Source organism: Solanum tuberosum, unplaced genomic scaffold (genome assembly GCF_000226075.1).
Source record: "Solanum tuberosum cultivar DM 1-3 516 R44 unplaced genomic scaffold, SolTub_3.0 scf00032, whole genome shotgun sequence".
Lineage (NCBI taxonomy): Eukaryota > Viridiplantae > Streptophyta > Magnoliopsida > Solanales > Solanaceae > Solanum > Solanum tuberosum.
Window position 1 is genome coordinate 2089679 of NW_006238958.1, and position 23587 is coordinate 2113265.

At 34.8% G+C, this 23587-nt stretch overlaps 4 protein-coding genes and 1 non-coding gene across 7 annotated transcripts in view; 1 reads left to right on the forward strand and 4 right to left on the reverse strand.

The window, feature by feature from the left end:
- The window catches only part of LOC102596162 (dolichol-phosphate mannosyltransferase subunit 1), a 4681-nt gene extending 4433 nt beyond the window's left edge, over positions 1-248 (reverse strand). Inside the window, exon 1 of the mRNA XM_006342065.2 lies at positions 52-248. Coding sequence (XP_006342127.1) covers positions 52-146 — 95 coding nt within the window. The 5' untranslated portion in view covers positions 147-248. The remainder of the gene's footprint in view (positions 1-51) is intronic.
- Positions 249-760: 512 nt separating this feature from the next.
- LOC102596498 (1,4-alpha-glucan-branching enzyme-like) lies at positions 761-8698 on the reverse strand (the record flags this gene model as incomplete). Its single annotated transcript, NM_001288254.1, is given in 18 exon segments — positions 761-1184; positions 1187-1217; positions 1220-1315; positions 1495-1630; positions 2414-2453; positions 2455-2530; positions 2773-2854; positions 2973-3040; positions 3191-3292; positions 3664-3771; positions 4065-4127; positions 4336-4452; positions 4649-5555; positions 5770-6039; positions 6185-6254; positions 6757-6973; positions 7295-7414; positions 8572-8698. Coding segments are annotated over 18 exon segments (2586 nt in total). The 3' UTR covers positions 761-1179.
- A 1797-nt stretch (positions 8699-10495) lies between these two features.
- Positions 10496-17208, reverse strand: LOC102596835 (BTB/POZ domain-containing protein At2g30600). Of its 3 annotated transcripts, none has more exons than XM_006342068.2 (13): positions 17018-17208; positions 15407-16252; positions 14636-14962; positions 13767-13997; positions 13267-13428; positions 12712-12924; positions 12560-12607; positions 12387-12445; positions 12043-12169; positions 11844-11918; positions 11577-11657; positions 11077-11145; positions 10496-10882 (listed from the first exon to the last, which is right to left on the reverse strand). In XM_006342068.2, the coding sequence occupies exons 2-13, from the start codon at positions 16208-16210 to the stop codon at positions 10664-10666; spliced, it is 2415 nt and encodes an 804-aa protein (XP_006342130.1). In that variant the 5' UTR covers positions 16211-16252; positions 17018-17208; the 3' UTR covers positions 10496-10663. The 3 variants fall into 3 exon arrangements, with proteins under 3 accessions (XP_006342130.1, XP_006342131.1, XP_006342129.1); XM_006342069.2 differs by having other exon boundaries at positions 15407-16255; XM_006342067.2 differs by lacking the exon at positions 17018-17208 and having other exon boundaries at positions 15407-16953.
- Positions 17209-18175: 967 nt separating this feature from the next.
- Positions 18176-18248, forward strand: TRNAE-CUC (transfer RNA glutamic acid (anticodon CUC)). The gene has a single exon. It is a non-coding gene; the product is annotated as a tRNA-Glu (tRNA).
- Positions 18249-18625: 377 nt separating this feature from the next.
- On the reverse strand, positions 18626-21726 carry LOC102597602 (G2/mitotic-specific cyclin-2-like). The gene is made up of 12 exons (XM_006342070.2): positions 21479-21726; positions 21277-21336; positions 21040-21181; positions 20881-20943; positions 20703-20751; positions 20480-20632; positions 20270-20398; positions 19843-19932; positions 19538-19759; positions 19349-19447; positions 19068-19246; positions 18626-18981 (listed from the first exon to the last, which is right to left on the reverse strand). Exons 2-12 carry the CDS (start codon positions 21329-21331, stop codon positions 18837-18839), a joined length of 1326 nt encoding a protein of 441 aa, XP_006342132.1. The 5' UTR covers positions 21332-21336; positions 21479-21726; the 3' UTR covers positions 18626-18836.
- Between the last annotated feature and the right edge of the window lie 1861 nt (positions 21727-23587).

Below are 23587 nucleotides of genomic sequence, written 5' to 3' on the forward strand. Positions count from 1 at the left end.
AAAAAAAAAAAAAAAAAAAACGAAAACGGGAGAGAGAGAAAGAGTGTTTACGTGAGATGCTTGAAGACGAGGTAGATGATGAGAGCAATATTGAGGCGTTCATTGTAGGTAGGTATAATTATACTGTACTTGTTCTTCTCCCCCATTTTTTGATCTCAAAATTGAAGTTTTCTTTAGTTCAATACTAATATACCCCTTTTACAAGATTAATCCACCATTAATAAGACTGACCCGAGAGTTGTAATCGGGCCCCGGATTTGGTATTTTCTTAGATTTTTTATTTTTTTTAATTTGGGAAAAAACAACACAACCTCTTAAAACTTGTCAAAATATTTCATTAAAATACTCTAAATTAGTCATGTTTCAGCTGAGTACCTCAACTCCATAATAAAGTGTTTCACTTAGACACTTTCTGTCCAAATCTCGAGGTAAAGTTTGAGCTTGTTTTAATTTATCTATTAGTTAAATCAACCACATAAAATATGTGATCTCATTTAATTGAATGCATCACCCTCAAGTAGAAAACGTCTATTTAGGCGAATGCGTATGATTAAAGAAGATGACATATTTTATGTGGTTAACTTAACCACGCAAACACAATTTCAAATTTTGTACTTATAATGAAAACACTTAATCAAAAGTCGAAGCGTTCAATTGAAACATGACTTAATTTGAAAGCCTTAATGAAATATCTTGATAAAATGACTTTGGATTTGGAAAGAATGAACCAAAAAAGAACAGAATGAGGTATGGTAATCTACTAACATTTTATATATGTGATTGTTCTTAGTTTTCTTATTACATATAGAGACTTGGCTCCAAAGGCAAAGCACCAAAAACTGGGGAAAATTTCAGAGAAACACATACATGCAAATGCACTTTTTCTATGTACAACAACCAGTAAATTTATTGGATGCTAATAATATGCATAGAGGAAATACTTAAAAAAAAAAAAAAAAAACTATGATGCAATCAGTCAATGCTACCACCCTGAAGACATCATGCACGGACCGAGATCACCAACGTAGAAGGATCGATCAATCATCTGACTAGTCCTCACCCCAGACGTTTGCATCCGAATCAGCCCATTCAGCTGGAACAGCATCACTAATGATGCTTACAGATGGTGAATCTTTAAGTTCCTTGTCTCTCTCCTCAACAGAAACTACAACAGTCTGACCAATGTTACTGATATTTGTAGATAATGAATCATCAAGTTTCTCGTCACTCTCCTCGATATTGGCTGTTGGTAGTAGCTCACTACAAATGTCTGTCTGGTAATCTTCAGCTTCTGACATGCGTTCATCAACTCTGTAATAAGCCTTCACAAACAAGGCGAAGAAGAAGCAAAAAGAAAGATGAATATAGTTAGCTTAGTTCAATATAAAAAATTTCTCTCAAAGCTATTTTTCTGCTAGCAAAATTCATTAGTTATTTAACTTTTCTATACATAAAGCTGCACAAAGAATAGTAGTACATTTTTTGTAGATGATGTACTGATATTTGTAGATGATGAATCTTTAAGTTTCTCGTCACTTTCCTCGATATTGGCTGTTGGTAGTAGCTCACTACAAATGTCTGTCTGGTAATCTTCAGTTTCTGACATGCGTTCATCAACTCTGTAATAAGCCTTCACAAACAAGGCGAAGAAGAAGCAAAAAGAAAGATGAATATAGTTAGCTTAGTTCAATATAAAAAATTTCTCTCCAAGCTATTTTCCTGATAGCAAAATTCATTAGTTATTTAACTTTTCTATACATAAAGCTGCACAAAGAATAGTAGTACATTTTTTGACTTGCACAAATAATTGTGTTGTCCATATAAGTGAAAACTACATGCACTGTTTCAACAGCAACAACTACTACGCTTCAGTCCCAAACAAGTTGGGTCGCTTAGCTACACGCGTTGCTTTCACTTCTGTTACTTCTTTTTGGACTTCTTTTCTTGAGCCAAGGATCTATTGAAAACATCCTCTCTACCTCTGAGGTAGGCGTAAGTTTTGCATACACTTTACCCTCCCCTGAACCCACTTTGTGGGACTACACGAGGTATGTTGTTGTTGATGTTAGCGCAGACACCAAAGGTGGACATTATATGACTATTCCTAGCTTTACTTCAGGGTGGTTTTAAGTTCCCATCAACTTCATTTTTGATCATTTACCTAAGTTTATGCAAGTGCAAGCTACATGCACTGGTTTAGGGAAAAAGAGAATAGAGAAGATTTTTTTGGCATCCTTTTGTTTTGTACAGTAGATGCCAAAGGCAGACCTTATTACGGCTATTCCTACCTTTCAAATTAGTATTCAGAGGACTTAACTGGTGATTGTGGCGGTAATCAATAGTTAACTTCTATGCATTCAAATAACTATGAACAAAACCACAATAAAAAGGGAGGTCGCGGCAAGAACTGTACCACACATGTTCGCGCAGGAGACAGCACTTTGAAGGAATTTGGACGACCATTGAAATTTGTTTCTGGAACTCCAGGTATTCCTTCTGGTGATGTGAAATGGTCAACATCATGACCAGCCTGTCATGAGAACAGATTGTATGTCAGCATGAAGACAAAGATCATCAATAAACAGTTTTCTCCTTTTTGAATTAGCTAAACAACGCAGGGGGAGGGCAGGAGGCTCAAACACTTCCGATCTCAGACAGTCGGATATCTTATACAACTAAAGATGGATGAGACAATTACAGTTCTTTTTGGTGAGAGAACTGTACCCTACATCTGTTATCTTATTATCAAAAGTTATTCAAGCAAATCCTTACTCTTCCATGGCCACCAAATTCCCAAGCATCACTGTCCAGTGCAACTCTGTACTTCCCTGGCAAGTCACATCCAACTTTATACCTGTTTTCGTCATGCGAGGATCAGAAAAAGTGTTAAATTAGACAATGTGAAAATGATTTGTTTCAGTACATTAAAAACAAGCAGAGCAATAATTTCATGATAAGTAAAACATATATACCCTTCGTATGTGTTATTTGGGTGGAAGTTGAATACAAATACCAGGTCACCACGTTCAAACACAACAACCTGCAAAGTGAAGTAACTAATCAGTACAGCTATTGGATTAAATAATATGAAATCCATCATCAAGAAATGGAAGGTAAAAAGGTTTCTACTTGTCCTTGGATAGAATTAAAGCATTCATAAACCCAACATTTCAACTTTAGATGATTTTACCTTATTATCATCATCCATGCTGCTTACTATCTGTTTTCCTGATGCGAGGAATGAGAACTTTTCATCGAGCGAATTCATAGCTCTATCAAATGCATTCATAAACTGCATTTCATCATGAGGGGGAGGAAAGACGGAGAAATATAGATATCAGATTAGACCATTTCAATTAGCATCACTTCATGTAAAGAAAAGGAAAGTATCCAACAAATATAGCAGGCTGTGGATTGGTAGCCTGAAATTATAGCTTCAAAGAATCAACTTAAGCTGCTCATCAAGGCCTTAGTCGTAGAAACGAGGCGGTAATAAGTGTAAATGAATCTAATACTTGGATCTCGAAACAAAAATCAGAAATTCGTTGGAAAATAAGTAGAACAAGATGAAATGAGCTATCATCCCCAGAACCAAGTAGACTTCCAAGTAAGCAATCTAAAAATTACTAGATATTTAACAAGCTGCGATTCAAAATACTGAACCTTGTATCTCAAGTGTTCGCTATCTGCGAGGTTCCACTGGCGTCTACATTTGTCATAACTCCAATTATTGCCCTCTCTAGGGAAGTCAATCCACTCAGGATGGCCAAACTGTACAAGTTCATCAAACATTTCACAATTACTCCAAAACAGACACACTTGCAAACTCTATACAGTAATCTTCTATACTACAAAAAAGTAAACAATGTTTTTTCTAAGATGACATTTGTTCTCAGCAACATAATAGAAATCCCTAGACAATGGAAACATTCATCATGTTGTTTTCCTCTATGTTTCAACCCCTTTGATGCTCAACCGTTCAGGTCATTTTGAGGAATGAATGTTGTTCAAGTAAGCCAAACTAATTGTAATTATCACAAAATATCTAAAGATGTAAGACATACCTCGTTACCCATGAAATTGAGGTACCCCTCTCCTCCCAAGGCCATTGTGAAAAAATGGATCATCTGTGGTTAGAAGCTAAAAGTGAATAGATGAGAAAAATTACCTCCAAATAAGAGGGATATTGAAAAAGAAACACAAAGCATGGAAAGAATAAACAAATGATAAACAGAAAATTGAATAATCCATCAGAACCCTGGTTACCTCACAAAGAGTGAGATTTTCTGTGGCTAGCCTATATGAACCTTAAAATGTAATAGAAACAGGACAAACCTTGTGAAGCGCAATTCCTCGATCAACAACAGGAGAAGCATCTGTCAAGCAAGACATGCCAGAATACATCTCTTTGTCCATTAGGAGAAATGCAATGGTCTTGTCACCGACAATAGACTGTATCCAGCAGACATAATAAGAGTGAACATAAAAATGTCACCGGATAAATAACTTATCATGATATTCAATGGCTACCAATATTCTGAATCCCATGGCAAAAGAAGTACTTTTATACTTTCAGGACGTGTATATTTGGATTCTATCTAACAATTGTTCTGAGAATTATTTAGTTGTAGAAATAAATTTAAAATACCTGATCATGGCTCTCCGCATATGCTATACACTTCTCTGTATATCTCCTATTTGTCAAACTCGATGTTACTTCCTTCATGGACCAATCTTCATCATTCTTATTCTTTAAATAATCTATCCACTTATCTGGGATTGCCATTGCCAGGCGGTAATCAAAACCAATTCCTCCCTCAGAAACAGGCCGGCTAAGGCCCGGCATACCAGAAACATCTTCGGCAATAACAGTTGCGTCTGGGAAAATCTTGTGAATCAGATTATTGGCCAACATTAAATAGACCACAGCATCAACATCTGTAGCCTCGCTGAAATACTCATTATAGTTTCCTGTAAATCCCATATTGATTCCATGATGAACATACAGCATAGAAGTTATTCCATCAAATCGAAATCCGTCAAAGTTATACTCTTCTAGCCACCACCTCAAGTTGGAAAGAAGGAAACGAAGAACCTCCCAATTGGCATAGTTGAACAGCCTGCTATCCCACAACTTATGGTACCCTCGCTCTCCAGCATGAAAGTAGGATTCTTGAGAACCTTGGCCAATATCAAAGCCATTGAGGCCATCAGTGACATTATTGCTTGCATGACTGTGAACTACATCCACCAGAACCTGTAAACCCAAGCTATGTGCTTTATCTATCAGATACTTTAGGTCCTCCGGGTTTCCATATCTATTGCTCACAGCAAAAAAGTTTGTAACATGATATCCAAATGATCCATAGTAAGAATGTTCCATTATGGCCATCAACTGGACAGTATTATAGTTATTTGCCTTAATCCGAGGTAAAACATCATCTGCAAACTCACGATACGAATTTACACGTGGCTCAGAGCTGCTCATGCCGACATGTGCTTCGTAGATTCGTGGGGCTCGGGGTTTGGGAGGGCGAGGGTATTTGAAGTGGTACCTGTTTAATTGCTGAAGTAGTAAGTTCTCAAGCACTTATAGATTGACTCATTTTGTTAAGGGAAAGAGTATGGATCAAGTCCAAATTAGTAAAGACACATTATTTTAACTTTTGCATTTCAAAATGTCTTACATACAAGACTAGTAAGAACATGAATCGAAATGCCTGTGATGATGGTGTTCAAAATTCAGCTTCAAGGTATGAATAACAAAACCTTTCTGAAGGTGGTGGGTCCCAGTAGACACCATCATATGGTGCTGCAAACTTTGTGGCGTCTGCAGTGGCATACTTTATCCAAGCAGGGATACGATCTACCCACACTCCATTACCATGTTTGAAACGAAACTTAACTCTGGAGTTGTGTGGAATGACTGGCTTACTGTCAACATCAGGAATTCTAATACTCCAAACACCAAACTGGTCCTTCTCCATCATGTGGTTAGAACCGTTCCATCCATTGAAATCGCCAATAACTTCTGCTTCCCTGCATTGTGGATGAGTTAATTAGAAGCATAACCTTAATAGCAATTAGAACATGTAAAAAGCCAATGATGCTGCAACACCATGCTTTAATAGGAAAATATGTTATGATGATGGATACTACTATTTTGTAGTAGAAGAGGACCTACTGAGCAGCAGGAGCCCATTCACGATAGACTATGCAACCATCTTCCCTGTTGAATCCAAATTTTAAATAACCTGCAAAAAAAGAGAGCAGTTTACACAAGAAAAAACTGCTAAATCTCAACAAAAGTATCATGAATTTAATATTAAGGAAGCTATTTCAAACAGAAAGAGTAACTCATGATAATAGAAGGAAATTGTGAAGCAACAGAAGGAAGACTTTCTTTATTTCTACAAAATTGCTTTAAGACTATATTTGATGCTTGTATAGTACATGTTGAATCCCCTCAGCTTCTTTATGTGTATACTTTTTTTTATTTTGAATCTCCTTAGTGAAAATCTTTGCTTTGCCACTGACACTCCGGGGTGTGTCACTTCTCCAAAAACCTTGTCTACTTTTTTGAAGACCCAATCAAACAGCTTTTTAAAGGATCAAAAAAATGGCCAGGTGCCACCTAAATGGAGCCACTACTTACTCCCCGGTATGCAAAATTCTCTAGCAAAGTCAAAGTAGGTATAAACAATTCATCTTCCAAAATAAGGTCAAACTGCCTAAAGCACAACTTTTGGCTGTTACCTTGAGCAAATTCCTCAAGGGGTCCCTCATATTTTTCAATGAGCATTTTCTGATCCACATATCTCTTCATTCTGTGTCTGAAGTGATCTAGATAAGGTTCCAAAGTTGGATCCAAATTTAGGAGGCCAATATTTTCAGTCTTGACATCTTCCTCTAGGGGTGCCATTGTCGAATTGTCATCGGTCAAAACAGCGGAAATAGCTGAACTGTGCTTCATCTAGGCAAGCAATGCACCACAGTTAGTTTATATCAAAAAGAAGAAAGGTATTAACGGAGCTAAAAACTGTTATATACCACATGAAAGAAGTTGATAATGTGAAAACACCATGCTCATAAAGATTGTAATTCAAATAACAAATGCCCACAGGAGTAAAGAGCTGTCTTTCCCAAGTTAAGGTATTATAAATTGGCGGAACGAAGTAACACATGTTTGACATCTCCACACGGTGCACAGATCAAATATGCCATGAGCACCAGTCCAGAATTTTTCCAACTATTTATATACTATCCGTGCAACCATATCAATTATCAAACATACCCTTTCATCTTTTCTAACTCTTGATTTTGGGGTGGAAGAAATATCCCAAGACCGCTCCTGAGATCCAAACTTCAGTCCAGTACTATGTTGAGAAGGAAAACATATCTTATTTCTAGAAGCCTGTCAAAGAAATTCTCGAGGTTACATGGATATCTTGAGAACTTAAGAAATCTTACAGTATAATTGAACAAGTACATGCAACATATCCTAATTTCTGGACTGACTGGTAGCCATAAACTGAATTTGAATTCATAGAAATTATTGGAGTAGCGTTTGAGCTTCTCAAGGTCCATACAAAGAACACATTCTCAACTATCCGTCTCATAGGATACAACATTTTCAATTGCAGTTCAACACCAAAAAAAATGTAAAAACTAGAAACATCACGACCAGGTAATCAAAACATACTCGTACGATACGGAATCTATTATTGGTACATTTAAAAGGCTAGAAAAAACAAACTTCAGTAGCTATCTCAGCATTATAACTTATTATATTTCCAGCAAAAGCCATAACAAATCTTATATAACTTTCATAAAGAAACAATTTTTTATCATATCCCTGGACATATAATGAACCCTCTACGTGTTCAGAACTTTGCCCTTGACCCTGTATTTGTGTTGTAAAAAATCCACTTATTATGTATACATAATTGATGTACAACAACAAACACAATGTAATCCCACAAGTGGAGTGTGGGGAGGACTTTACCCCTACCTTACGAGATAGAGAGATTGTTTCTAATAGACCCTCGGCTAAAGTAAAAGCATTTCAAAGCAACGTGAATATGAAGAAGGCATGATAAAACACTAAAGGAAGCATGTTAGAGCATTCTTACCGAGGAACAATAACTACGACAAGATATATAATACAATAATCGAAGTACAAGAAACAGAAAATAGAGTAACAAAGATCAAATAACAAAACAAGAAACTACCCAAATAATTCCACGACTACTAGTATGAAAGGATAAGCGAGACAACACTCAAATACCTAACTAACCTTCTACCCCTCATCCGTGTCCTCCATAACCTCCTAGAACACTCTTTCTAAATATTGTCTCTCCCCCTACCCCCCTCCATCTCTCAATTTTTGAATTTTATACACTCAACCACCTTGCAAATTTGTCACATGATACTTACATATGGCTCTATAAGTGTCATTTTTCTTCCATATTTGATATTATAAATTAAAAAAAACAAAACTAAGGAGATGATCCAGATATATTGGAAAATGAAATGAAAAGGCTAAAAATAATTGAAATTAGTAAAAATTACCCCTGAAGAAACTTTAGGTGAGAAAGATGGAAAAGATCCTCGAATGGGTTTTGATAAAACATTGAAATTAATTTCCATTGATTAAATTATGGTACTTTGCTTCAGCTTTAACCTTCTTATATGTTCTGATGATTCTTGATTTCCTCATTTTAGTGGCTTTTTATAAAAAACATTATGACCCTTTGTAGTCCTCCACTTTCTGAATATTTCACTCAGACCCCATTAGTTTCGAAATTGAAGTAAAACATATTTTTTTTAGTATTGTAGTTTTTCATATTTCTGTTACTTACTCGTATACAATTTCAATAGTTATCAAATCGACTTTTTGTATATATAATACATGTATTTTTGGTAAAGAGTTTTTTACTTTCTCTAGTGGTAAAGGCAGATATAGTTAAGGATTTATTGTCTAATATGAACACAATAATTTTATATTTTGTAAATACGTATATTCAAAAGTTTACTAGATATGTATAAATATTATATTTAAAATTTAGTTATAAATCAAATGGTATTGGTAAAATTTTGACCTCCAAATTAAAATATTTAAAATCAAGATTTGTCACTACTTATATATATATCTTGTTGTAAATCCCTTTAATCAAGTTGTGAGTTTCAAATATTCATTGGTTAGGCTGAAAAAAATAAGCTATAAAGATCAAGTATAAAATTATGCATTTTCTTGCATTTAATTTTGGAAAATATGTTGGAGCAATCTAAAATTGTTTGTTGATTTATAAATAAGTCGTTTTTGTTCTTTTCATTGATATGTATTAATAATTGATGAACTATTTATTCTGCTCAAAGTTTTAGAATGTCAAAAAATAATTTATTTTAATGATCTTAAATGATTGAATAAGATGTGGATGCACTCAATTACAAAGTTACAATATTAATACACTTGTCTATTGGGTTATGGATTATATTATCTAATAATATAACATGTCAAATTAAAGCTTCTTATAAAGTTCATAGGAACTAAGATAAAATTTGTGAATGGCCAAGCATTTTTCAGAACATCATGGGTGAGTATGACAATCAAATTGAACTTAAGGGATGAAAAATGAATATCATTCAACTACGAGGAGACAACTTGACATGTTAGAAAGTAAGGCAAATTTAGTAGTGGGCCAAATAAAAGAAATTAATTTGTCAGTTTATTCTTAAACTTTACTTCTTTGAACTTCCACGTTATCAAAGGTTCACGGTTCATATGAAGGCCATGTGTATTTTTTTTAATTTTGGTATTCCATCCGTGTTCGATATCGATTAATTTAAATTCCCATGACAGAATCCTATATTAAAGTACAAAGTATTTTCTAAAAAAGACAAGTTCAATACATTAATTTTACACCGAATGCATAAATTTACACTATAATAATTCCAGTCGCAGTCTACATTACAATGATTAACAATTTTAGCATGAAATGAAAAACTTTAAATTATAAGCCATCAAATCACTTAAAGTATACATTTTTTTAATAACTAGTTCTAATCCCACTTGAAATGAGAGTTATTTTAATATCGACCGTTAATTACCATTTTATTATTAAAACTGCAACTACAAGTCAACTACACTAATAATTTTGCTGATGCCAACTCATAATATAATATCCACCGTTCATGTGATTAATTCAACATTTAATATACGTACGTAACAAAAATTACTAAAATTAACGTTGGATATACCATACCCTAAGCTCTGCCAAATGTCAATGTTCTATCATTAGCTATTTTTATGTATCTATAATAGATGTTAAATTCATATTCTAAGATTGAACTTAATCATAAACTCAAAATTTTGGACCTGTCAATGCCTCCAAAAGTTGATTGAACATAAACGGTCTAAGATTTGTGTACTTGTCATTTCCCTTTTAATATGTATGTATGATAATAATAATAATAATAATAAGAGAACAAAATATGGCAAAAAGACACTTTTTTAAACATGTAACTCAAAACAAGTAACAGGCAAAGAGTACAGATGACAACACAACACTGTAAACATCATTGAGGAATACAAAAACCATACAACATTTTGACTGTAAATGAAGAGTTTGAAAACAAAAACTATGTTCAAACCGACGCCAAGCTAACGAAAATAGCCATAGAGTTCTAAGAAGCAGATGCAACAGTTCCACGGGTTAGTATCGTCTGTAGTAGGACCGGTCATGAGAACTCGAAAGAATCTGAAAGGAAGTAATGCATTTGAACCAGTAATTGGCCATGATGCAAATTGACCTGGCTTGCAAATAGTTTGATCATTCTCATGTACTCTCAGGTTTGTCCAATTTTTCCCATCCAAAGAGCCCTGAGAATGCAATGCATAAAAATTTGTTATTGTAACGCCAATTTTAACAACGTTTTCAGTTCTACAAAATGGAGATGTTGGTACGTATATATGTATGTATATATGTATAATCTATAGACGAGTTACGAGTGCATCCACAGATCCATTAGAGATGATGTGTATACTGGTTTGTGAATGTTGAGTGCACTGCTTACCTGAAAGTTCCAACGTCTGATAAATGCTCTTGATCCGTCCTGTCTTAATGTGTAGTAGTTACACATGAGCTGCATCGATTCATCAAATATTAAATGCGTCAGAAGTTTCATCTTCTAGTTGAATACCAAATGAGAAAATCAATCAGGGATATTGACACACAATTTGAGTGTGCTATAAACTGAGAGAGAGTACTTTTAACGAAACCAAAAGAGCAGAGATGAGTGTTCACTTTCAGTATCTTGTCCACGAGGTATACTGACCAGCACTACTCTAGACAACCATGATATCATGCAATGCCCTTACAATGAGAAATGCAAGTTATCGATGTTCAATTTTAAATGTTCACTTTCACAAGTCAATTAAAAATACAGATGAATCTGAGAATCAGCACGGACGAAGTGATTGTCTAAGTTACAACATACATCTTATTTTACAAAAACTTCTTTCCATCTCCCTTATGTACACACAATTAAATTATACACAAACCAATAAATCTAACCTGGTGATCCGGACCAATATCAACCATCCACCACGAAGCGTTTCTTCCGCCCTCCATCTGAGGTCCAGCAACAGATGTACCCTGAGACCAAAAAAATATTTCATCCTTCACATTATGGAGCTAACACTCTCTTTTGTGTATCGACTTCCTCTTCTTCATGCCATCGATGAAAAAGAGAGAGAGAGCAAAAGAATATTTCTTTTTTTTTCTCAAATTAATCTAGAAGGAGAAGATCCTTCACATTAATTGAATGTCATCTATTCAAACCTGGAAGTTCCTCGATACTAACACCTTGGGATCAGTGCATCTTGAAATGGGGCTACTAGCCGTGATAATTACTCTCTGAAACATGAATTACCAATGTTAAACAGATGACAAAATGAGATGGTAAACAATTGTATATTTTTTAGAACGGTAACAAGTCAAAAGAAGGAAGGTAAATTGCTTATTGCAGCTGTGGATTTACCTTGGACAAAACAGGATTCACCCACTGGTGTTTCCCATATGATGTGCCAGCAAAATAAAGGACCCCGTTGCTATCTCCATCGCATATGTAGAGCAGCTCCTTAAAACTTGATTTTCTATGCTGAAATCTATTATCATAAGACACAGAGAACTTCATCAGCTTTTAGACATTTTGTATAGTCATGCTCCAATTGAAAGACAGGTTTAGCATGCATACAGACCGACAAATAGTTATTTCATTTATTAGACGCTTAATTTACTAGGTCATTCCCTCGAGGATATTGCAATACCATATCTAACTATGGTCACAGGGTGGTTTGAATAAAACCTTTTAAGTATACTCACCTCTGGCTTCCTTGAAAATCGGTGACCTCAAATTCCAGAAATCTTAATGCCTCTTTAACCTGTTAAATAGTATATGAATTAATACTCCAAAGCTATCAAAATGACAAAACATACGAAAAATTATAAATGTTAGTCCAGGCCATGGAATCTTTCTCTAAAGGATTGTAACATACCAGATGGTCAAAAGTGGGAATTTGCTGGCTAAGGCTACTCTGTTCAAACTGCAGGAATCCCATCAAAGCCAACAATTAATAGGGCCAACTTTAGTATACATTAATCTTGAATGACGGGGAAATGAGGTGCTCCTAAATTTCAAGGTATATACCTTATTCAGCAAATCAGGTGAAAGTAAAGGGAACCGCACAAGATGCAGAAATTCATTTAGAGACTCAAGTCTCTCTCCAAAAAGCATCTCAGGTGTTGAATTTACCATCAATTCGTTTACTGCTTCCCATCCACACAGTTCTCTTGCTTGTAAGCACCAAAGCAAGATGGCATTGAGAACTCTCTCTTCAGATGTCACTGTCAAATCTGTATGCTGAAAAACGAATCGTTTATCGTGAGAGAGATATACTGTCAATTCAATGGCATATAAAAATTATTAGTGCATCTCTAAATAAAGTGAATTTAATATTTTCTTCCTTATCAAGAATATTTCCAAAGATCTAATCATCTGAACTCTTCTGTCCAAGGGATGAAACATTAAATATGACCCACTATTATACTGCACTTGTGAAGTTTGCAAAAGATATTCCCCCTTGCAGACATCTACTCCAACTAGAGAATCAAGATTTTTCCCCCAAGTGATGATACTTATTTAAGTACAAAAAATCGCAACATTCTTCATATTATTCATGTATAAGGAGGGAATGATGATCACCTGAAGGATATTGCTAAAACTTGATTCATCTAACATGACAAAGTCAATGCTTGCAGTTGTACAATAATCAAAGTGCATGGAGAATATCCTCTCACAGGTTTCTTCGATGAGTTTACACGAGGGAATAGATGATATCACTTGAAGAATTGGGCATACTGAGTCCTGCAACAAAGATCAATAGTTAGTGTCACAATCACGACCCAAAGACTTTTCCAAAGTGTCTTCTTCCTCGTCCACTAAACTTGGCATAATAGAAAAAATTCTTGAACCTTCTTCCAATAGGAGAACTCCATCCCTGCATATAATGTATAGATGAAAGGTATTAATATTTGTATCTCATTTTCATAAAATGGCTCTGCTCACGCTCACAACTTCGAACTGCATCACTTCTCCACTCTTTTAATTGTAGTCTGACATTTAGCACTTTCAACATGCACACGACAGATACAGGTTTAGCAACAAAAGAGGTGTCTGGAAAGAGGTCAGAATCACAAGATTACCTCTGAGAGGCACTCCAGAAGTATTTTGCAGCACTCCTGATGAAGAAGTGTTACCCCAAACTCATCGGCTAGTAAAAGTAGCTGAAGTAACAAGGTATTGATTCCCTCAGTAGCTTCTTTATTAAGTTCTCCACTGTACATGAATTCTAGCATAATCTTGAATGCTTCAAGAGGAACATCTTTTAAGCAGACCACTGAAGAAACACTCTCCCTCATTCCATTTGTAAACATCTGCCAATTCAAAAAATTTCTCAGTATTCTGAAAGCCATGCAGAAGGTAAACATTAAACTACTTAAATAACGAAACTGAAATTTTTGCTTCAGAATTGCATAGATGCAAGAAACAAATGCAGAGAACTAGCACACATAGAGTATGGCTATTGATTCATGACCGATTCTGAGTTCCTACTGTTCTTTCCAGGCGCCAACTCCAATTAAGAAATTGAAGCAATCCATATTATCATGTTGATCTTAAAATCTTCTTTTCCTATGGGAATGATTTCTCTAAGCACCTCACATATAAACAACAAAAATGCTCAATAAAAAAGGTTACCACTGAAAATTGCTGACTTTGAGTTTGAACATCAGAACAAATGAACATGTAATGTATCCTAGTCTAGTCCAAGAATTGAAGAAAAGGCAGAGGTTCATTCAGTGCAACTAAAACCTTACACCTGATAATAATGGTGGAACCAGGATGTTGTAGTAAGGAACTTCTCTAATGAAGAGAGAAAGAAACAGGAAATTTTCACCGGGGTTTAAGACAGAAAAATCATACTTTTCGCTTGTGGATTTGATGTACTACTTCCTACTAAAGGCAATAAGTTGGGCAAATTTGTCAAAGAGAAGTTGTTAACAATGTTAATTACCTTTGTGAAAGGAGTACTCCATGACCCAAGGATCACTTTATGTGATCGCAAAACAATATCATGAACTCCAACATAAAGGTCTAGATCACTATACTCTCCAGTCGAGAGGAACCGTTCAAGCCTTTCTCTATCAATTGGCAACCCATAAGGAAAAGTTTTGCTGCATTGGAGCCAGCTTGGATAAAATATGTCTACAAGCTGAGTTGAGTCAACGAGTTGCTTATTAGACATAATTCGCTCAAGGATCTCTTCACATTGCCTCACCAATGACATCACTTTGTATTGTAAGCTCAAAGACTTCAATGAGCAGAGATCAGACTCCAAAATCTGCAATGTTCAAATGTAGCAGTTAATCAGCAGCTATAAGATAAATATTCAAGTAAACTAAAAGTCGCATAGAACAATACCTTGGGAATATATATCTATACTCACACGCACGCGCACACAACACATATTTCAGTGGAATGCATAATCTTTGATACACGCTTGGTAGGCTTGATTTAAGATTTGGCTGAAGTCAGTAGTCTTTAGAAGAAATAGACAGTAGGAAGAGGTACAAAAATAAAGAAAAATTGGTTTATACACCAAAGTCACATAGAGCAAATTTTAAACATTTGATTTAATTCCTTCTCTGAATAGTAAAAAGATTTTTTTTTCTGTTCTTAGTTCCTGAAACTCAACAATGAAAAGGCAATAGGTATGTTATCCAAAGTTAAGCAGACAATTAGTGGAAGTATAATAATTTGAAATTGCCTGAAAGATGGGACTCACCTGAGTATGTCCAGTGTAGATGTACTGAAGAAGTGCATGAAGAACAGAATAACTTATGTCTGGCAGGTGAACAGCTTCTTCAACTGATGAACTAAGACAAAAATCCCCACATGCCTCTAAAACTAGCTTATGAGCTGGAACAACCCTTTCTTCCTTTCCAACAATGAAAAACATATCCGATAACTCCCAATTCTCAAGAAACTTTCCAAGACCCCAACTTTCATAATTAGCAATTCCATCTTCTAACTCTTGTTCTAAATCATCCTCTCCAAAATCATGCTCAACAAAATCCACATGTTTCCACAAAGATAAATGATTTGGTGTGGCAGGCAGTACATTAACATTCCTGTAGCCAACATGTTTATCCCAACTGCTAAGACCAATGTACTGAACGGTACAATTGGGATTTGAATCAAGCCACTGAAAGCAAAGATTCTGGAAAGGATACCTTCCCTTGCCAATGCTAATCAATCCATCATAGATACTAATCCAGTAGCTTTGAAATGCTGAAGAACAACAAAGACCGACACCAGCAGCGTCCACCACCGTTTTACCATCAACCTCAATTTTCAATCTCTTGTTCCTATGACTACCAATGATTACAGTATAGTGTGGACAGTTATCCCTTTTGTAGTGATAGTGTTGACTCCCTACCTGCTCCCGAAAAACAACTGTTACATCGTTATGCGCGAAAGCATCAAAAGCTACACAACCCCTTCCTGCTTCTCTAAATCTCAGATCATTAGGCCAGGCACACTCAAACGGGGCCACAGTAAGAAACTTCTTCTGCTTCTTCTCCATCATTTCTCTCTGAGGAAACAATTCCTCTTTACTCACTTCAGAATACTGCTGATAATGAACCATATTTTTAGCCAGAGATTCAGTAGTCAATATGAGAAATGATTGAGGAAAAACTTGCTATATATATAGTGTCTGACAGATAGTAACAAAAAAGATTTTAAGAAAACAACTTGCTCAATAAATCGTGATAAGCATGAATCATCAAATGGGATCCAGGAAGGGCTTTGACATTTGACAGCAAGATATAAAGAAAAGGAAAAAGATGTCCTTGAAAGCAATTTCTAAACATATGAGGTGCCACTTCTGAAACCTCAAAATCTAATGAGATAGTTGGGAAGGTCACCATCTGAAAATAACCCAGAAATCTCTAGACACCATACAACTAATCAAACAAAAATATCAACCTATACAACTTGTGTTCTCAATTTGCACCTCATCCTTATCCTCATTGCCAGATCACAATTCACACCCAAAAAAAGTCAAATTCAATATCCAGCACATGGTTATTATGAAAAACGAAAAAAAAATCTGATTTTGGAAGAAAAATATCCACAATATTTCAAGAACAGAGAAAATCAGTCACAAAATTCAGCATCCAGCAAAAGGGTAGGTCCAAAAACAGAAAAAATCTGATCTTGAAAGAAAAATGACCACAATATTTCAAGAATAGATAAACTCAGCAACAAAATTAAGCCTCCAGCAAAAGGGTAGGTCCAAAAAAGGGGAAAAATCTAATCTTTGCAGAAAAAATTCCAAAATTTCAAGAATAATACAGAAATAGCATGGTGGGGCTGGTTGAAAGCTTATTACCTCATAAAATCTTGATATATAGAGCTATCTCCATCCGTAGATCAAAGAAAAGAACTGGCCCATGTAGCAATTATAAACATAGACAAAGAAACAAAAACAAAAACAAAAAGAGTTTGAATAGTGATTTTGATTGGATAGTGACAGAACACAAAGAACCTTGTAAAACTTGGGGTATTTGATTTCTTTAAGGGAAATAGCAAAAATTCATGGATATTAGCGTTATTTGAGGTGGAGGCGACAGTCGACACATTGATAATTGTACAATTTAGATTTTCCATTAGTTGTCTTTATCATCCACGTCAAGCTGAAGTGGCTCTCTACTCTGTACAGTTCAGTAGATATTTCCCTTTTATCTTCAACAAAAATGTATCTTTCCGTTTTAGATATACATGAGCCTAGTGGAGCTATTACAAATTGAACTTAGCACCTCAAAATTTAGTTTCATCTTTGAGAGTAATAATGATAAATTTATAAGGGTAGGTTATAAATTTTAATCGTAAATATAATTATTAATATTTGTATTAAGATATGCTATATATCTTGATGTGGGGTGTTTTCTCGAGTTTTATCAGCTGATCTATAATAATATTATAATACAAATATATCCTTCAACTATGTTTTGGCTGTCTTACTATTGGACCACTTCTACCTTTTTATTTAACGGAATAAGATGTGACATTCAATGTGCAAATTATAATGTCATGTAGAAGTTCATTATGACGGACATCCGTTATTCGGATGAAAGAATTAACGATTTTACCATCAGTGTTCAGTCACCGTCTCCGGCGACAAGGGAGATATGTTATCCGAATGAGATAATTAACGGTTGTAACGCAGTGTTCAGTCTCCTTCGCCGATGCAGGGAGATAATGAATGTTTTGATGCTGATGTTCAATCTCTCGGGCCTTTTAATGGGTGGGTGGGTATGCAAGTGGACACTTATGTGGCATTATAAACACATTGAATGCCACAACTTATTCCATTAAATGGAAGGGTAGAAGTGATCCAATAGTAAGACTAGAAGGATAGTTTTGAGCCAAAATATAACTGAAGGGTAGTTTTGACCCTTTTCCGTTTTCAAAAAAATGAAATGGAAGGAGTTGTACTATGAAAGAGTGTCATTCAATAATAATAAATCATAACGAAAATTATGCAACATCCGTTGTAGTCTAGTTGGTTAGGATACTCGGCTCTCACCCGAGAGACCCGGGTTCAAGTCCCGGCAACGGAACAAATATTTTTGTTAATTGTTAAATTGTTATACTCCCAAAACAAATATTTTTGTTAAATTATACTCTAAAAGCACTTGAGTTATAATAGCCAGCCTGCTCAAATTTTGTCAAATTGTTATACTCCAAAGCACTTGAGTTCTAATAGCCCTCAAATTTTGTCAACTATATCTATTTTCTTTGGTTATATAATATTTTGGTTAGTTTATCTATTTTACTCCAAATGTAACTAACACTTTGATTCTCACACGTCATTTTGGGTTTCATATTTAACCTAAAACTTAAAATAGACTGAGTTTGAGTTAGAGGATGCATATAGCTTTTTAAGTATGTCTGCTGAGAAGAAACTGCAACTTGTAAATGTGTATGCAAGAAAAAGTATTAAAAGCAAGATTTCACATTCCAACAATGTACATGACATGAAAAACCATAAACAAAGTTTTATCAGTAGCAAAAGAACTCAACCACCCTCCCCTTCCCCCAGAGCCTGGGGCAACTTATGTTGCTCATCAACAATTGCATTAAAAAAACTGAACACATATACTACTGCAAGCATGCAGTTTCATCATGTGAACTCCTCCTAGACAATCCTAAAACCATGCTTCTAATAGAAAAGAAGCTGGTTCACATCTAGTAGCATAGCCATATTTAGAAGTGCTGTACTTTCGGTGCACGCCAGTAAGCTTCCCAATTGCTGCCTTCTGATGGAAACAAACCATCAATTTCGAGCATTCCCTGTTGTAGAAAATCAAGGTACACACAATCGTTTAAACATCTGTCTGATTCGTCAATAAATAGATATTAATCTAAAGTATACTTACAAAAGTTGATCTTTGACATAGCTGCTATGCTTCTCACAGGTTTTATTCCACTCCTTAGACACACCGAGAGTGCATTGTGCAGTAAAGATAGCAGCAGCTGCAAGCATTGATGGTGGGAATCGAAGCATTTCATACTCAACTAGACATAGCTCAATCAAGAAGAACGACACGAGCTCCACCTGATTTAAACATAAACAAAAAGTTATATCAGTAGTGATTCAGAATGTTGTTATACTTCTTCGTGTGATACTCATTCTATGTAGCAAAGAAGTTTAACACACCTTCTTATCAGACTGAGCGGCTTTAAGAAACCGCCTCATAAACGCATACGCTGTAGGCACCGTCATGTTGAACTGTAAGGCATTAACCATCAACTTTTCCTGTGGACAGTTGAAATCATTTAGCCAGAACATAATGGAGGTAATACGTTTCGTGTTAAATGTATGATTTTGGTCTTTTATTTAACTTACCATTTCAAGCACTTCTTTTCTGGTGTAAGCTCTGTCAGAGATCAAAATTAGATCCTCCACTACAGGTACAGAAACCTCTTCATATTTGCAGGCAAGAAGCATAGCTGTTATTCCAACAAGTTGAAGCTTTTTCCGAATCACTGACTGAACTGCCAGGAATCTATCGATGAGATTCACAGTCAAATACAAAGTCTCCTCCAACAGTTCAAACTTGTAGTGTACCTTTAAATTGGATTAGACGTTAACAACACCCAAAATTCTACTTCATAAAATTCAGAAATGACACACAGCAGCAGACTGTATACCTCAATCAGCCAGTCAATGAGGATGCCTCTCATCCTCTCATTGATATCAAATTGTTGTTCCATATAGTTTGGAGGGACGCAGCTAACGATCTGCAATAAGAGAAAAGGGGTAAGCAAAACACCTCCATTTCTTTCCAGATTGCATATCAAAATTGAAATAATACTGACATCACAACAGAAACAGCCTAAGCATACCCTGCACGTGTGTGTATACATTCTATGTTATGCATCTATTATTGGACTGGCTGAAAAGTTTCAGTCCTTAATTAAATTAGACTAGATTCTAAGTGTAATGTGGCAATCTATTAAGCTTAATGATCATAAAGGTGAAAAATATGACTGCAAACTCTACAACAGGCCATAATCATAATGAACATGAACAAGTTCTCTAACAAACAAATAGGAAGACTGGAGATAACATCTCTACCTCAGCCTTCTTGTAATAAGAATAGATGTCGTCGATGTATTCCACTACTGCAAGTGAGTTCTTTTTATCAGGACTGTCTATGTCCACAATTGACCAATCTTCTGCATCTTCCATCTCTATTTCCTCATCCTGAATCAAAGATGAAAAACAACATCAATGGCAATCCAAAAGCACATTCAGAACCAAGATACAAAGATCATATCAGCTTACCATCCTATCAATTTCCTCCATCATTGCTTCTGTATGTTGCACAAACATTGGCACAGCGGAATTACCAGTGGTCTTGTAATCTTCAGCATCTATAATAATGCAGTCTGCTGATTCGTTTCTAATTGGTACCACTGGGACTGGTGGCTTTGTTACCTATGGAAAACTACAATGTTAACAGCAGCTCAGCTTTACAATAAACCAAGAGGGGCTTGAAAGTGTATACCTCGATTGCTGGTTGATGCTGTTTGCTTGCGATTTGCGCAGCTAACTTCCTGAAATATCAATAAGCCCACATACAAATTAACAAATGAATCGAGATCAGGTGTAATGATTTTTAGGATTCAGCTTCGTATGGACAAATGCTACTTAGTATCATACAACCAAGAGAATTAGAGTCAAACCTTGTGATTGGACGATGAATCGGAACAGGAGGGATCTTGTTAGTAGCAGCATTGGATTTGTTTCTATAAAGAAATGAAAAGCAAGTTAAAACATGTAGAGAAATCAAGATTAAAAACAAAAGAAATTCAATCGAGTTCTCGGGTTTAAGAAGTTTTTACTCAGTAATGTCATTTCTCTTGTGAACAACAGCACAGTGTAATGGGGGAGCTCCCATTACATTCCTATTGATTGTGCTCAATGCTCTCCTATTTTGCCCCAACCCTCCATTCACTTTTCCCCCAACACCAGGCCTCAATCCCCCTAAATAACAATTAGGGTTTATCACAGTCAAATCAACAAACACAAAACAATCGAAACAAACACTAATTCAAGAACACAAAAGAAACTAAACTCACCTTGAAGATTTGAAGGCCTAATCACTCCTGGGTAATTCTCATCTGATCCAGCCATCTTCACTGCACCAATCCACAAAACAAAAACAAAATCAAAAACCCAATTGAAAAATTGAATGACCCATCAATCTGAACCAAGAAAAATCATAAAGAATTAAGCTTGGACACAACAAAAACTTCATTTCATGAAACCCCAAATACCAACCTGAAAACTTGATCAACACTAGACGAAAAAGATCAGATCTTTGAGTGGAAACAACCCGAAAAGATCCCAGAAATCGATTAAAGACTAGTAATTGAAGAACCCCATGAAAACTAATCAAAGATTTTCAAAAAGAAAAAGTGTTTCTCTACTGATTTATCTTGTTGGGGTTCATTAAAAAGAGAGGATTTGGGAAATGGGTATATAAAATTGAATCGTAAACATCGGATATATGTCTGCACATGCTACGCCTTTTTTGTTTTTCTTTCTTCATAAAATTTTGAAAGTAACGGCTAGTAAAATATAGCCGTTGGATGAAAGGTCGCGAAGTTCCGAGCTGTGGCCTAACGGTTCTCTTTCAAAAAAATTGCTTCTAATCATCATATCTTTTTTGCTTTTTTAGTATTTTTCTAATTTTCATCTTTTTTGTCTCAAATAATTAATATTTGAAGATTAGGATTATACTTTTTACTCCTTCTGGTTAATTCTATTTTGTCCGTATATATTTCTTCCGTTCACATTTACTTGTTCAATATATTAAAATTAAAAGTTTATTTTTACGGTTAGTTTTAGACAATAAAGAAATCATTTATCACCTAGTTCATGATTAAGTATAGTCATTTCCTAATGCATTTTTCAAAGATTAAATTTATTGTGTTCAAAGGGTAATATAGTAAAATTATTATTCTATTTACTATTTTTTTACGCGCATGGGGGAAGTCAATATTAGACAGAGTAAATACTACTCCCTCCTCCGTTCATTTTTACTTGTTCACTATATATACTATTTGTTGGATGTCCAACAATATTTGTCCAGTTTATAAAACCAATGAATAATTTACCATATTGTGCCATTTTTATCCTTACTATTAAATACTTTTAATTTTAGTGTTTAGATGACTTATATTTAATAAGGATAGTTTGGTAAAATTACATTTATCATTTACTTCTTCTTAATCCTTGTGTCAAGTCCAATAGTTGACAACTATTGTTGGATAAAGGGAGCAAATAATAGGTGAATTGTTTTTAGATTTGATATCAGAAGAAGCTTTTTTAAGACGGTTTGAACGAGTCTAATTGATATGTTATTTTATCAAATGTCAGCTTGAACAATGATCGTGAGTTTGGAATTATGTTGAATCTTTATAAATTGAAATAAAATATTGTCATGAATGGATTCATGCAAGCATTATAGGTTAAATGTTTGGTCTATTTATTTAATTTCTTCGTTTAATTGATAGGCTTTGAAGAATAAAAAAAACTAATAGTGTTAGTTAAATGATAATCATGTTTAGATTTGATATTGTAGGAGTTAATTGAGTGTTTGATGACGATTAAAATGATCTGGACAAGTTTGATTGATCGTTTCGCTATTTTATTAAATATTAGCTTGAACAATGGTTACAAATTTCAACTTTTGTACAGAATAAATAAATTTTGTTATGGATGAAACCTCGTAATTTGATTGATGTGTTATAAATTCAAAATACTAGTCTTTTTTTTTACCCAAAAAGACTATTAGTTTTACCCAAAATTAAGAGTCTTTTTTTTTTTAATTTGAATTACTTTTGTGGATGTATAAAATCTGAAATAAACTATTTGAAGGTGTTTAATACTTTATTGTTTAGGAGAAAATTTATATTCGTTAGACAGTGGTAGTCAAAAACTTGGACCACTAGCTATTAAATATTTATTGAAGAATTAAACTATACAATATATCTCCTTACCTCTCCAATACCCTCTTATAAATCGAAGATCTCGAGTTGAAACTTTAAAAATTGACTTTATAGTTTTGCCATCAAGGAAAAATAATTTGACTCACATCTAGATTAATCGAGCCTCTAAATTGATCACCGAAATATATATTGTAACATGAAATGCATTGATATCTTAAATATATTAGTCCGATTTTGTTTGCCTTAATTTTCCCCTTGCCATTTTAACGATAGACGCTCCATAGTCCCTACTATGGCCCTTTTTTAATTTGATAAATTATTAATAAAAGAAAACCATTAAGATATGATTATAAAATGAAAAAAAAATGAACTTATATTATCAAAGAAAGGTACAATATCATTTCATATCTCAATAAATTCATTGAACCATCAAATT

Bases quoted from the DNA above. Each gene is read 5' to 3' on its own strand.
- LOC102596835 (XM_006342067.2), bottom strand. From the start codon at position 16,270: ATGGTTCATTATCAGCAGTATTCTGAAGTGAGTAAAGAGGAATTGTTT. The intron at 13,429-13,766 runs GTAATCTTGTGA...TCTTTGTTGCAG, and splicing joins TTCTGGAGTGCCTCTCAGAG to GACTCAGTATGCCCAATTCT. The intron at 11,658-11,843 runs GTTTGAATAGAT...TTTTGGTCTCAG, and splicing joins TAGTATCGAGGAACTTCCAG to GGTACATCTGTTGCTGGACC.
- LOC102597602 (XM_006342070.2), bottom strand. From the start codon at position 21,331: ATGGCTGGATCAGATGAGAATTACCCAGGAGTGATTAGGCCTTCAAAT. The intron at 21,182-21,276 runs GTGAGTTTAGTT...ATTGTTATTTAG, and splicing joins TAGGCCTTCAAATCTTCAAG to GGGGATTGAGGCCTGGTGTT. The intron at 20,752-20,880 runs GTTTGACTCTAA...TTGATATTTCAG, and splicing joins ATTCATCGTCCAATCACAAG to GAAGTTAGCTGCGCAAATCG.